Here is a 15,203-nt window from a genome sequence, read left to right as displayed (position 1 = left end):
ACCTCAGTTTTATAATCTTGCCTTATATTTGATTCACCAACTTTCAACCTTTCAACATTAGGTAGGATACAAATACCAGAACAGAATTTGGGAATTGAATGAAGGACTAACATGGTTTATCGCCGTTTTTTAGCATCAGGAATTAAAGTCATATTTTGAAGCCCTGGAAGTTGAAGCTTTGTTTGATGGGAATAATATTAATCTAAAAAAAACTTCTTTTGCAGAAGTATCATTACAGAAGTAAACTACCATCTATATTAAAGATAGAGGAATTGATTATGGTTGGTTTCTGTAGAAATTGAAATACTTTTCTTTCTTTTTTATTTTTCTTTCTTTCTCCTTCCTTCCTCTTTCCTTCCTTCCTTCCTTCACTTCTTTCCTTCCTCTCTCTCTCCTCCTTCCCCTCCTCCTCCTTCCCTTCTCTTCTCTTCTCTTCTCTTCTCTTCTCTTCTCTTCTCTCTTCTCTCTTCTCTCTTCTCTCTTCTCTTCTTTTCTTTTCTTTCCAAAGTCTTGCTGTGTCATCCAGGACAGAGTGCAGTGGCACAATCATAGTTCACTGCAACTTTGAATGCCTGGACTAAAGGGATCCTCTCGCCTCAGACTTCTAAATAGTTATGACTGCAGGCATGTGCCATCATGTCTGGCTAATTTTTTAAAATTAGTTTTTAGTAGAGATAAGGTCTCACTATGTTGCCCAGGCTGGTATTGAGAGGTATTTTTTTGAATCTTGATGTTTTAGTTTGAAATTTAATTAGTGTCATGACACTCACTGTTTCTTTAAATAAATCATCTTAACCTAACACTGTAAATCTCAAGGCCTCCTGCTTACCTATCTCTGAGTGCACTAGGTCTATTACTGCACAAGTATTCAGCCATGATTCCCAGAGGTTCATTTTACGACAGCATCTTTCCGATTTTCTCACAGTTTATTATCTTCCCATTGCCCACGTTTAGTAACTTTATATTAGTTTTGGCTTCGTATAGGCACCAATAATTGGGAGTAGTACAGAAATCTGTTTCAAAATATCATTTCAGAAAAGAAGAATATTTTAGTGTTGAGGATCTTTAAAAGTATTGAAGTACTTTATAGAACTAAGTTGTAGGAGCTAAGAGGATTTTTTAATTCATGCTATGCAATTATGTATTTTTTATTTTGTTGTATTTTATTTTATTCTAATTTATATGACTTTGGAAGAGGGTATGATTTTACCATCCAAGAAAATGGACTTCAGATAGATCAACCTCCTGAAATAGGAAACATCTCCGTTGTTCGAATCATGATAATGAAAAATGATAACGCAGAAGGCATCATTGAATTTGACCCAAAGTATACTGCCTTCGAAGGTAGGTTCAGTTAGCTAGCTTGTAAGTAAGTGTACCACCACTTTCCAAATTACATTAGTTTGAATTTCAATGTGTACATTTTTTTTAGTTTGCTGTGGGTGTGTGTGTTTGTATTTACACATATGCACTTTTATACTTATTTACTTATTTGAAGTACATTTTCAGTTACCTTTGGGTGGTCTTGAACCTTGCTGTGAATGGCAATGTTAGGAACAAGGCTATCTAGAAAAACTGTATTTAACATTAATATTATTAAAATGTTTCTGTTTCAAACATTTTAATGAAAGTCTTTGTAATTTGTGCATATTTAATTTCCTATGTGACTAGAAATCAGTGAATATTTACTTCCTAATTAATAATCATCTTTGAAATGAATATTTTACTGGCCTAGAGATGCAGGTAGTATCTGAATCCTTGATCTTGCTTTCTCGAAACAGTCCCCAATAGCAGCTTGCCTGATATTCCCAATTCTTTCCTCTTGTAGAAGCAGAATACAGAATATATGGTTACATTCCTTCCCAGGTAGGAAGAGATGGCTGCCTTTCTAAGAAATGATTTTATTAAAATACAGAATACGAATATGACTTTAAAAATAAATATCTTATTGCTGCAATTAACCTGATTGGCTTCTTTGCCTCTATCAAAATTCTTTGGTTATCTAGCCATTTTTTAAGTTCATAAAAAATTGCCTTAGAGGCCGGGCGCGGTGGCTCAAGCCTGTAATCCCAGCACTTTGGGAGGCCGAGACGGACAGATCACAAGGTCAGGAGATCGAGACCATCCTGGCTAACATGGTGAAACCCCGTCTCTACTAAAAAATACAAAAAACTAGCTGGGCGAGGTGGCGGGTGCCTGAAGTCCCAGCTACTCGGGAGGCTGAGGCAGGAGAATGGCGTAAACCCAGGAGACGGAGCTTGCAGTGAGCTGAGATCCGGCCACTGCACTCCAGCCTGGGCGACAGAGCAAGATTCCCGTCTCAAAAAAAAAAAAAAAAATTGCCTTAGGCGTCGGTTTATAATGACTTTATAGGTAAGTCATGGAATGCATCACTACTTTGTGAACTTCAGTCTCTACCTGGTAAAAATCTTACTACATTTTTGCATCAAGAAATAAATGACACTTAGAATTTTTTCAGTTCATTGTTTTCTGTTAGATTCATTGTCTTTGGGGAATTTTGGTCAGTGCATATTTATATTTATAATGTACATTGGGTATTGTTTAGTCATAGCTAATATGAACCCTATTAAATTATATTTTAATATGCAGAATTTAGCATAGTTTAAGAAATATATTTTTAAAAATAATGTTTAAGTTGAAATCAAACATTGAAGATGCATTTTCAGATTCACAAGTAGATTTCATGGGAAGTGAAAATGTAATCAAATTGTACTTATATCTGGACTTTTAAAAAATTCATATGATATACATATCATAAACCTCATTTATTTATATTACCATGTTTATATTTCAATTGAATGTGTGGAAGCAATCCAGAGTGGTTTCCTATGAGCACAACCACCTTAAATGTTTCCTTGTGTCCATCTAACATTGTCTTAGAAAGCAAGGATCATTTATTGGTATGTATGTAGTACATGGAGGGAGAATGCCAATGCTACCGATTAAATAGGTTATTTAAATGCTAATTGTACTGCTCACTGTAACTTTCAACATCTCGTAAACTATGTTCCTCCTAAAAAATAAGTAAGGAGGTTTTTCACTAATCCCCTTTGAAAATGATAAAAGAACTATGAAAACATAGAGTGCTTACTTTGTGCCATTATATTTAATTGCCAGGTTTAATTGGGCTGAATCTTATAAGTTAGTTGCTCTGTCTGGCTTACCAATTAATTCCAAGTTCCCATTACAGTAGAGGAAGATGTTGGGCTGATCATGATTCCAGTGGTGAGGCTACATGGAACTTATGGCTATGTGACAGCTGATTTCATCTCTCAGAGCTCCTCTGCCAGTCCTGGAGGTGTTGATTACATTTTACATGACAGTACAGTCACCTTTCAGCATGGGCAAAACTTAAGTTTTATAAATATCTCCATCATTGATGACAATGAAAGGTTGGTATATAGAAAATAATGTGGGCATACATAAGACATAAGTATTGTGTTCTAACCCTTACATATGTTCTGCACTGACAATGGAACTTTAGATAATATGTGTCCATTGAGAAACAACAGGGGAAATACTTTTGGGGTGTAGGGGTAGGGAAAGGGACTAGGAGACGATGTGGTTGCATATGTCACTTCATTTCAAATAAAGGAAATAATATTTTCTGTTTCTCTAGACTTAAAAACTCTAATTAGAATGTGGAAACATCCTTCAATTCACTTGCTTTATGCATTAAGCAATTAAAAAGAGAGCAAGAAAGTCCCTACGACTGCCCTAGGTCATATAATATTGATGTTAATCATTCATTCTTTTAGCTAAGCACCCACTTCTTACCACTTGATGTGTGACTACTGTGCCTTGAATATGTATGACCAATTTGGAAAATGACTGGTTATTGGGATTTTACAAGCACTTTAATATGTTTAGACTCACAGAATTGCTCCTTCTTGCCATGCAGTGAATTTGAGGAGCCCATTGAAATTCTACTCACTGGAGCTACTGGAGGAGCGGTCCTTGGACGCCACCTAGTGAGCAAAATTATAATAGCCAAGAGTGACTCTCCCTTTGGCGTTGTAAGGTTTCTCAATCAAAGCAAAATTTCTGTTTCTAATCCCAATTCCACAATGATTTTATCGCTGGTTCTGGAGCGGACTGGAGGACTCTTGGGAGAGATTCAGGTAGATTTATTTTACTCCTGACTTTAAATATAATTTTTGATGGACTGAGTATAGTGTGTTTTCTCATTCCCCAAGTATATTTATTTCTTTATTCACAATCAATCAATATTTATTAATTACCTTGTATGTGTACAGCAGCTTTTGAGCTAGATGAAGTACATAAAAATGTATGAGGCATACATCTGTCCTCAGGGAACCTTGAGGGCTTGTTAGAAATGAAGTAAATGATTCTGATGAAATTTAGTAATTCAACAAGTATTCGTTGAATGCTTTCTGTGTGTCACACCCTGTTCTAGGTACTGAGAATATACTGGAGAACTAGACAGACCTCCTCTCCGTTCTTACAGAGTTTTCATTTTATTAAGCAGAGCTGAGCAATAAACAACTAAAAATAAATTGATCTGATAACAGTAAGGGCTCTGCTTGTAAAACTGGGAGACACAATTGCAAGTGCTGTGCTGGATGGTGAGAATGTAATAATTCAGCTGAAAGATGCGTTATGAGAAAGAGGTTAGAAGAGTGAGCATTTGAGCAGAAGGAATAATAGCTTCTGCAGAGGCATAAGCTGCCATGTTTCAGGCATGGAGGGGTTCATGTGGTTGGGACCTGGAGGTAAGGGGATAATAGCACAGGATAGATCAGAAGGACCAACAGATGTTCGATCACACAGAACTTCCTAAGCCAGGTTAAAGATTTCATTGCTTAGCAAAATAAAAGCAGACACAAACAAATGGAAGAACATTCCATGCTCATGGATAGGAAGAATCAATATAGTGAAAATGGCCATACTGCCCAAGGTAATTTATAGAGTCATTGCCATCCCCATCAAGCTACCAATGACTTTCTTCACAGAATTGGAAAAAAGTACTTTAAACTTCATATGGAACCAAAAAAGAGCCCACATTGCCAAGACAATCCTAAGCAAAAAGAACAAAGTTGGAGGCATCACGCTACCTGACTTCAAACTATACTATAAGGCTACCGTAACCAAAACAGCATGGTACTGGTACCAAAACAGAGATATAGACCAATGGAACAGAACAGAGGCCTCAGAAATAACACCCCACATCTACAACCATCTGATCTTCGACAAACCTGACAAAAACAAGCAATGGGGAAAGGATTCCCTATTTAATCAATGGTGTTGGGAAAACTGGCTAGCCATATGCAGAAAGCTGAAACTGGGCCCCTTCCTTATACCACATACAAAAATTAACTCAAGATGGATTAAAGACTTAAAAGTAAGACCCCAAACCATAAAAATCCTAGAAGAAAACCTAGGAAATACCATTCAGGTCATAGGCATGGGCAAAGGCTTCATGTCTAAAACACCAAAAGCAATGGCAGCAAAAGCCAAAATTGACAAATAGGATCTAATTAAACTTCTGCACAGCAAAAGAGACTACCATCAGAGTGAACAGGCAACCTACAGAATGCGAGAAAATTTTTACAATCTACTGCCCATCTGACAAAGGGCTAATGTCCAGAAACTACAAAGAACTCAAACAAATTTACAAGAAAAAAAAAAAAACACCATCAAAAAGTGGGCAAAGGATATGAACAGACACTTCTCAAAAGAAGACATTTATCCGGCCAACAGACACATGAAAAAATGCCATCATCACTGGTCATCAGAGAAATGCACATCGAAACGCGACGAAATACCATCTCACTCCAGTTAGAATGATGATCATTAAAAAGTCAGGAAACAACAGTTGCCGGAGAGGATGTGGAGAAATAGAAACACTTTTACACTGTTGGTAGGAGTGTAAATGGGTTCAACCATTGTGGAAGACAGTGTGGCGATTCCTCAAGGATCTAGAACTAGAAATACCATTTGACCTAGCAATCCCATTACTGGGTATATACCCAAAGGATTATAAATCATGCTACTATAAAGACACACACACACGTGTGTTTATTGTGGCACTATTCACAACAGCAAAGACTTGGAACCAACCCAGATGTCCATCAGTGATAGACTGGATTAAGAAAATGTGGCACATATCCACCATGGAATACTATGCAACCATAAAAAATGATGAGTTCATGTCCTTTGCAGGGACATGAATGAAGCTGGAAACCATCATTCTCAGCAAACTAACACAGGGAGAGGAAGCCAAGCACCGCATTTTCTCACTTGCAGGTGGGAACTGAACAATGAGAGCACTTGGACACAGTGCAGGGAACATCACACACTGGGGCCTGCTGGGGGTGGGGAACTGGGGGAGAGATAGCATTAGGAGAAATACCTAATGTAAATGATGAGTTGATGGGTGCAGCAAACCAACATGGCACATGTATACCTATGTATCAAACCTGCACGTTGTGCACATGTGCCCTAGAACTTAAAGTATAATAATTTTAAAAAAAGATTTCATTCGAAGTAGAAATAGGATGCCATTAGAAAATCGTAAGCCAGAGAACAATGTCACCAGATTGTCTTTTAAAGCAGCTATTTAAGTCTACTGCAAGGAAAACGGATTCAAGAAGTTGGTGGGGCAGCATAGGAGCAGGAAGGATAGCTAGGAGGCTATTTATTTCCCTCTATCCCTCTTCCCACTGTCCAAGTCAAAGCTGACAGTGGCTCCGACAGGGTGGTGAAAATAAAGATGGCGAGAAGTGGATATACATTGATATTTGGAAGAAAAATTCACTAGGTTGGAAGTAGAGGCTGAGGGAAACACAGGAATCAAGGATAACTCCTTGAATTTAAGTTTGAGCAGCTGGATAATTTGTAGAGTTGTTTACTAAAATGCAGAAGCTCAAGGAGAAATTAAGAGTTCTGTTTTGGCCATGTTCTTCTGAGATACTACTGGACATCCCAGGGGAGCATGGTCACGTAGGCAGGTCAGCGTGCGAGTGTGTGTTGTGGTTTGGAAGGTGTTGACACATGGAGAAGCGTTTGAACACATGGGGCGTAAGGAGTATATCTGGAAACGGGAAGGATATGGTGCTGAGTCCTGAGCTTCCACCATGTAGAGATCAGAGGAAGGAGAGCCAGCAGAGAAGCTTGAGAAGTAAAGGAGGAGGAAAACTAGGAAGGCAGGTGGCACATTAAGTATCATGTAAGCCACGAAGACAGGACATGGTGTTTGAAAAAGGAAATAGTCAGCTGGCGCGCTGCTGATGAAAGATCAAGTAAGAAGCAAACACAAGTGCCCAACGTTCTTTGTAGACTGTGTGAGAGGCATACCATTTCAAATCATAGAAACATAGAAAACTTTGTTTCTTATAACAATGTATGAAGATTTCTGTGTCTTTTACACTGGGAATGTAAGTAGGTTTAACATTTTTGCATGGTCTACAGCTTTAACATTTTTGCATGGTCTACAGCAGAGTTTTTGCATGGTTTTGTTGTCTTATTTATATAGGTTTTGATTGGCACAGCCTGTGCACACAGCAGGACAGTATTGTACTTATATGTTTTTAAAATGTTTATATTTCTCCAATATGTATTTTAATATAGATTTTTACATGTTTTTTATCCTATGTGATGACAAATTACTGGTTATTAATACTTTTCTTCTGTTAGATAATTTTATTCATGAATATTATACGTATGTAGTTTATATTTGCAAATATCTTTTTTTTTTTTTTGAGATGGAGTTTCGCTCTTGCTGTCTAGGCTGGAGTGCAGTGGCAGGATCTTGGCTCCCTGCAACCCCTGCCTCCTGGGTTCAAGCAATTCTCCTGTTTCAGCCCCGAGTAGCTGGGATTACAGGCGTCGGTCACCACGTCTGGCTAATTTTTGTAATTTTAGTAGAGACACGGTTTCACCATGTTGGCCAGGTTGGTCTCAAACTCCTGATCTCAGGTGATCCGCCCACCTCGGCCTCCCAAAGTGCTGGGATTACAGGTGTGAGCCACTGCACCCTGCCGCAGATATCATTATTTTTAACAACAAAAAAACAGTTTATGAAACAGCAATTTGATGGAATTATCCTAGAATAATTTTCCTGTATGTGTATATATTTTCTTAATACTAGATACCCTGAAATAATTATTTGCTTAAAATTGATCTCTATTAAATACCAAAACCAAAAACATCCTATAGGTGAACTGGGAGATAGTAGGACCCAACTCTGAAGAAGCCTTACTGCCACAGAATGGAGACATTGCAGACCCAGTGAGCGGGCTCTTCTCTTTTAGAGAAGGAGAAGGCGGAATGAGAACCATAATTCTGACAATCTATCCTCATGAAGAAATTGAAGTTGAAGAGACGTTCATTATTAAACTTCATCTTGTCAAAGGAGAAGCTAAATTAGACTCCAGAGCTAAAGATGTTACATTAACCGTATGTATGACTTTATTTTTCTCACAAAATGTGGATTTAATGGATTTATCAGAAAATACATTTACATTTGTTGAAACTCTACATACTTGTGATGAATTGGAAATTATAAAACCAAATAAAATCATAATGATTCTGAAGGGTCAAACTTTTTGGTTTTCATGTCAGCTCATTACATAGCCTGATTATTGGTAATTAAAAAACATTTTAATATATGATAAATACTTATTTTACAAGCTTGGAGAAAATTTGGTGTTTTTGGAATATTTGGCTGTTTTAGAGCAGAGGTATTTGTTATAGCATACCAGAGGTATTTGTTATAGCATACCAAACATTGGATATCTTTGTCTTCAGAGAATGTAAAAATTATTAACTAGTTATATTCCAGATGGTTTGAAGGAAAAATGGTACTTGTTCAGTTAAGGCAAAAAGTGCTTGGACCAAGATTACTGAAAATAATGCAGATGGATGACCCACTTTTTAAAGTTTATAAAATACTTGTATTTGGGATCTATATCAGTCAGAGTTTTCCAGAGACACAAAACCAATAGGACAGACATGCGCGTGCACGCGCACACACACACACACACACACACACACGCACACACAGTGGGGTGGTGGGAGAGAGAGAGATTTGAAGGAATAAGCTCACATGATTGTGAGGGCTAGCAAATCCAAAATCCATGAAATAGGCTGGCAGACAGGAAACTCAGGAAAGAGTTGAAGTTGCAATTTTGTGGAGCAGTTCAATAAGCTAAAAACTCAAGCAGGATTCCTAAGTTACAGTTTTGAGGCAGATTTCCTTTTTCTCCAGGAAACCTCAGTTTTTACTTTTAAGGCCTTCAGTTGTTTAGATGAGGCCCATTCACATTCTTGAGGGTGATCTCCTTTACGTATAGTCAGCTGATTGTAAGTATTCATTGTATCTCCAAAATACCTTCACGGTGACATCTAGATGAGCATTTGACCAAACAACTGGGCACCATAGTCTTGGCAAGCTGATATATAAAATTAGTCCTCACAGGACCTGCTTGCTTCTCTCCATGTATATCATAGCTAGTAGGAAGAATTTAGCTAAAATTAACTGATTAAATGTAGTAAATATGAGATGAATAAAGCAAAATTTGGGCATCAAATTACTATTCTCTTGGGATTCTACAAATGGGAGTTTTCTGGATTCTTAATTCCCATCATCTTTGGGGAATAAGAACCTACTTGTTTTAGGTAACAGTCAATGTGATAAAGAAGTTTTCAAAAATCAGGTAGCTAGGTAGATTATATTCAAGTGTCATTTTTATGTTTAATTTCCTCAGTTTCTCTGTTTGTTAATATGTGGGATACTATAATTTCATCCCTATTGTTTTATATATTATTTCCTCTGTTCTCTGTTTATATTTTTTAGATACAAAAGTTTGGTGACCCAAATGGAGTTGTTCAGTTTGCTCCTGAAACTTTGTCTAAGAAGACTTATTCAGAGCCTCTGGCTCTGGAAGGACCCCTGCTCATTACCTTCTTTGTCAGAAGAGTCAAGGGCACCTTTGGAGAGATTACGGTATTATTTTTCATTTGATTTTTCAAAGTACCAGTTTGCCTAACAAATGTGGTTAAGAGGGACAGAGAAACTACATGTTCTAGTTAAAGTTTTTAATAAACTAAAGTTACATGAGTCTTCAGAGAAATAGAGGCTTTGTTTAAACATCTTTTGGCTCTCTCAGCATCAACCACTAGCTATCTCTCTAAATTAAATTTGGTCACAGTTAGTTCGAAAGATTTTCCTCAGACTTAAAAAAGAACCGAATGATTTTACATTTTATTGTTTGCTATAAAGTGAAGCCTTTCCTCCTTAAGCCTCTCAATGATTTGTGTAAATCCTCCCAGGCCTTATTTCTCATTAGAATTTTTCCATTTAGCAACTGTTTTTTAAGAAATTGTATTTGCATGTATATTTATATAGAATGTTTAGCCTTGTAAGTTTTCATGATTTTTCGATTAACAGATCAAGGTAATTTGCTAGAAAAACATACTTTGTGAAATTTCTCTATACACTGACTTATCTTTCTGTATTGGATATTAACTGGTACTTCTTCAGTTGAAACTTCATAGTTTGGAGGCCAGCAATTCTTGAAAAATAATGATTGATTTTTGACATCTCATAGATAGTTCCTTTTTATGAAAAACAAATTCTGATTTGAATTGTCAAATTATCTACTTTTTACCTTCAAATATTGTGTGTGGTCCACTACTAAAGCTATTTGTGGAACTGGAATTTTTAAGGTAGCTTGCTTCTCTGTGTCCCTTCAAATTTTGCTATTATTTTAAATAATGAGATTTTGTAATCTTGTCCTGCAAATAGCATTCAACAGCCTGAAAGAGTCAATATACGTCTCAAGCTAACATATACTTAGAGAGTTTGGCTTTGAATATAGTGATGTACAATTACAATTTTTTTTGTATATTATAGAGAAAAACATAATTTAAAGGAATTTGGTGCAACGTACTGAATTATATAACTTTGCTGAGTTCTTTTCTTTTATTTTAGGTCTACTGGGAATTAAGTAGTGAGTTTGACATTACTGAAGACTTTCTTTCCACCAATGGATTTTTCACCATTGCTGATGGAGAGAGTGAAGCTAGCTTTGATGTTCATTTGCTACCAGATGAGGTACCTGAGATAGAGGAAGATTATATGATCCAGCTTGTTTCTGTAGAGGGAGGAGCAGAACTGGACCTGGAGAAAAGTATCACATGGTTCTCTGTTTATGCAAATGATGACCCACATGGAATATTTGCCCTGTATTCTGATCGCCAGTCAATACTTATTGGGCAGAACCTTATTAGATCCATCCAAATTAACATAACCCGGCTTGCTGGAACATTTGGAGATGTGGCTGTTGGGCTTCGAATATCATCTGATCATAAAGAACAGCCGATTGTTACTGAAAATGCGGAGAGGCAGCTGGTGGTCAAAGATGGTGCCACATATAAAGTGGACATGGTGCCAATAAAGAATCAGGTTTGTGGCATTTCTTCAGTTTTCTGATCATTCCAATAAAACCCTTTCAGGAGTGCTCATGCTTACCTCATGATCAGTTTGAAATCTTATTCAGGTATTTAAATGGAACCACAAAAAATTCCCTTGAAAATGTTTAGTAACTACTGGATAATACACTTGCAGATTATAATAAGTGTATTACTATTTGGATGGAGATAATAGATTTTAGTGTAGAGAGTAACAGATACTTACTTACAAAGTTCTAGGAAGTGTTTGCAGTGCTGCGCATATACACCTGCACGCCCATGCACATGTGTACACACACACACACATACACTACTTGTCAAAGGGGAGAAATTTGTAGGCTTCTTTGTGCTTCTAGCAAAGAGTAGTGCAATGAAATAGATTACATGAAAAGGATTTGTGAATACAGAGACTGATACCTGCTTCTCTCTTTGAAAAGTTGGAACATAGGAAATTGGCTATGATATTCTCTAATGGTCGTGAGGAGAAATCACAGCAGGCTGGTCTGCCAACATCTGGGGTGAGTGATCAGAATGCATGGATTTCCTGTGGGTCAAGCAGACAGCCCAGCAGTCTTTCTCAGTCTGAACCACAGAAAGTGATTTGACTGTTTTTTTTTTAAATCCCCCAAGGATGGTACATGTTATATCATCCTCTATGCATGCATTATGGCATTCATTGCCACTGGATGCATTATGGCATTGGGATTAATTATCTCACAGGTAAGAAAGGCTATCCAAGAAGTAGACAGATTGGAGTCATCTTGAGAAAAACTTGCAGGGTGAATTGTGAAGCTAGGAGAGAATGAGAAAGGATATATATTCTCTCTGTGGAGGAATGGTGAAGAGGGGAATTCTGAAGCCTTTGGGAACACCCAAATAAATTCCGTGAAGGCTCGAGCATTTGGGTGCTGCTTTCATGGAGGTGTGGTGTTCAGCCAGTGTCAGCTTAGTTTTGTATAAACTTGTGATCCATAGAAAATAGGTTATCATTTCTGGATAAGGAATAAGCCTATTACACTAATCCATATTTACAGTGCAACATTTTGATGTGTTGTGTACCTGAGCTTTTTGTTGTTGCTTAATAAAGAAAACAAATGGGGTCTTCTTAGTGAGACATGAGTTTCATAGTTATTCCTACATTCCTGTGCAGTATGTCCTCACTTAATGTCCACAGGTTCTTGGAAATTGCAGCTTTAAGTGAAATGATGTACAATGTAACCAATTTTACCATAAGCTAATTGATATAAACAATAGTTAAGTTCCTACAGCATATTTCTGGTCACAAAAACAGCACCAGACTTCTAAATAAAGACCACCTACTTTGAAATTAAACATTGAAATAAATGTGAGCTATACCTGCATTTGAGAAAGAGTAATGAAAGCAAAATAATTAGTCACAAGAGTAATAAAAACAAAATAATTAGTCACCCTATTATTCCAGTTCAAGGTCATGGGCTGCCAGAGCCTGTCATGGTAGCTCAGGGCTCAGGGCAGGGATCAACCCTGGATAGGACTCCATCCCATTTCAGGGCACAGTCGCACTCATACCCACACTCACTCAGACTGGAATCATTGACACATGCTGATTCAGCCTCACATGCACATCTTTGGAATGTGGGAGGAAACCAGAACACCTGGAGAAACCCACACAGACATTGGGAGAATGTGCAAACTCCACACGGATAGTGGCCCTGGCTGGGAATTCATGTTTTTATTATCAACTTTGTATGAAACAGCATTGAATGAAACCGTGTGATTTGAAGACCTGTTGTAGTTCTTTGGGAAACTGACTCAATGTCATGACCTTGCTTGATCAATTTCTAACCTCCATTTCCTGTATCCAACAGCTGTCAAGGCTAAAGAGTACAAAAATGGAAAAAGAGAGGTGGATTAAGTTAGCCAGAATATCATGTATCAAGTCTCACTTACAAATTAGAAAAATTTTTAAAAATACAGTATGCCTCAATTGTGTAACTCGAAACATTTTCCCATATATTCGTAGCATTACATTCTGAACATATTCAGGTTATAAGCTGCTAAAGAACAGTAGGGGGCAATCCTTTAACTTTTCTAGGAATAGCTTGGTATCATTTTATAGTAAGTTTTCATTTGACAATAAGGCTTGCCAAAGAGAAGATTAGATATTGTATTGTTTTACTAAGCAATGTGTAGTACAAAATTGCTCTCAGGTGTAAGAAAACCAAAATATGTGATGTTTATTACACGGACTAACACCCTTGATCTGCCTAGTTGTTAGACTGTTTTTCACAGTACCTGGTAGTCCGCTTTTCATTTCATTTCAAAGCTTAGCGTTGCAGTTTATAAAAATACTTAGCTTTCCTAATACAATAAATGAAGTATCATTTATGAATTTCTTAATATTGTCTTTGAACCCATTTTAATTGTTTTTATGATTTCTATTTCCATAAAGAGTAACACAAGTTTACTAGTTTATGCATGCAAAAAAACCCCTCCTTTTTGCTCACTTTAATGCCTCTCTTTAACCTATTTCAAGTTGCATATCTTCCTTCTTTCTGGCACATTCCAGGATTGTGGTGTAAGACTCCACATAGATTTTTAGGTATTGGTGAGTTAGTCTTACAAGGAACTATTTGGGGAAAGGTGTGGCATGCCCTTAAACCAAAGACAAGAGTTTTTTCAGTGGTCCCTTTCTTCCTTCTCACCCGGTATATAACCCATTGCTCTTTGAAGATTAGGATATTAGTTACAAGAGTTTACATACTGTTCTCCCTCTTCTACCCTCCGGGATAGAAGTTGAGACTTTGGACAGGTAAGCCACAGAGAAGGACCCCAAGGGCCATGATGTATCTAACCTCTTGTGCTGTGGCTTGTAACCTTCAAGTGGGTCTTTGAACAGGGTAGGTTTCCATTAGGCTCTGAGAACAAAAGAGTCTTGATGTAGGTTTAACACCAGAACCTTGGATTGTCAACTGTTAGCACCTGGTAAGTTGTTAACACCTGGTTAACAACTGACATTTTTTTATGAGGCACAAACTGACAATAAGAATCACTGGCCTGCTAAAGAAACAAGTCTAGGTTTGAAATACTTTTTCAGAATGCAAGAGGAATTTTATATTTGCGGCTGGGTCATTTATTGAGCACTTATTATGTGCCAATCATTGTGAGAAGCTCAGCAGATACAAAGATGACTGAGAAAAAATTCCTGGTGCCATGTTGCTCCCTCTCTAGTGTATGAACAACCAGTTATAAAAGCATGTGGATAAATAGTGTTGGCATGTTCACAGGATGTTATGGTACCATAAATTGTTTCTGTTTGTGCCCAATGCCATCAAGAACAATAGGCAGGAATTGCTGGCAAAATGGCCGAATAGGACAGTTCCAGTCTGCAGCTCCCAGTGAGATCAATGCAGAAGGCAGGTGATTTCTGCATTTCCAACTTAGGTACCCTGTTCATCTCACTGGACTGGTTGGACAGTGGGTGCAGCCCATGGAGGGCAAGCTGAAGCAGGGTGGGGCGTCGCCTCACCTGAGAAGCGCAAGGGGTCAGGGAATTTTCTCCCTACCCAAGGGAAGCTATGAGAGACCGAGCCTGAGGAACTGTGCATTCTGGCCCAGATACTGCGCTTTTCCCATAGTCTTCGCAACCTGCACACCAGGAGACTCCCTCCGGTGCCTACACCACCAGGCACCAGGGCCCTGGGTTTCACGCACAAAACTGGACAGTTGTTTGGGCAGACAGCAATCTAGCTGCAGGAGTTTTTTTTTTG

The 15,203-nt window shown here is 37.8% G+C and overlaps 1 protein-coding gene across 1 annotated transcript in view; it reads left to right on the top strand.

Moving 5' to 3' along the window:
* The window catches only part of ADGRV1 (adhesion G protein-coupled receptor V1), a 544,806-nt gene that overhangs the window by 163,817 nt on the left and 365,786 nt on the right, over positions 1–15,203 (top strand). The window contains 6 exon segments of the mRNA XM_033179148.1: positions 1,196–1,344; positions 3,212–3,413; positions 3,923–4,142; positions 8,200–8,439; positions 9,839–9,988; positions 10,976–11,449. Coding sequence (XP_033035039.1) covers positions 1,196–1,344; positions 3,212–3,413; positions 3,923–4,142; positions 8,200–8,439; positions 9,839–9,988; positions 10,976–11,449 — 1,435 coding nt within the window.

This window comes from Trachypithecus francoisi, unplaced genomic scaffold (genome assembly GCF_009764315.1).
Source record: "Trachypithecus francoisi isolate TF-2019V2 unplaced genomic scaffold, Tfra_2.0 Lachesis_group2, whole genome shotgun sequence".
Classification (NCBI taxonomy): Eukaryota; Metazoa; Chordata; class Mammalia; order Primates; family Cercopithecidae; genus Trachypithecus; species Trachypithecus francoisi.
The sequence above is the reverse complement of the archived record's forward strand: the minus strand, read 5'-3'. Positions and strand labels throughout refer to the sequence as shown.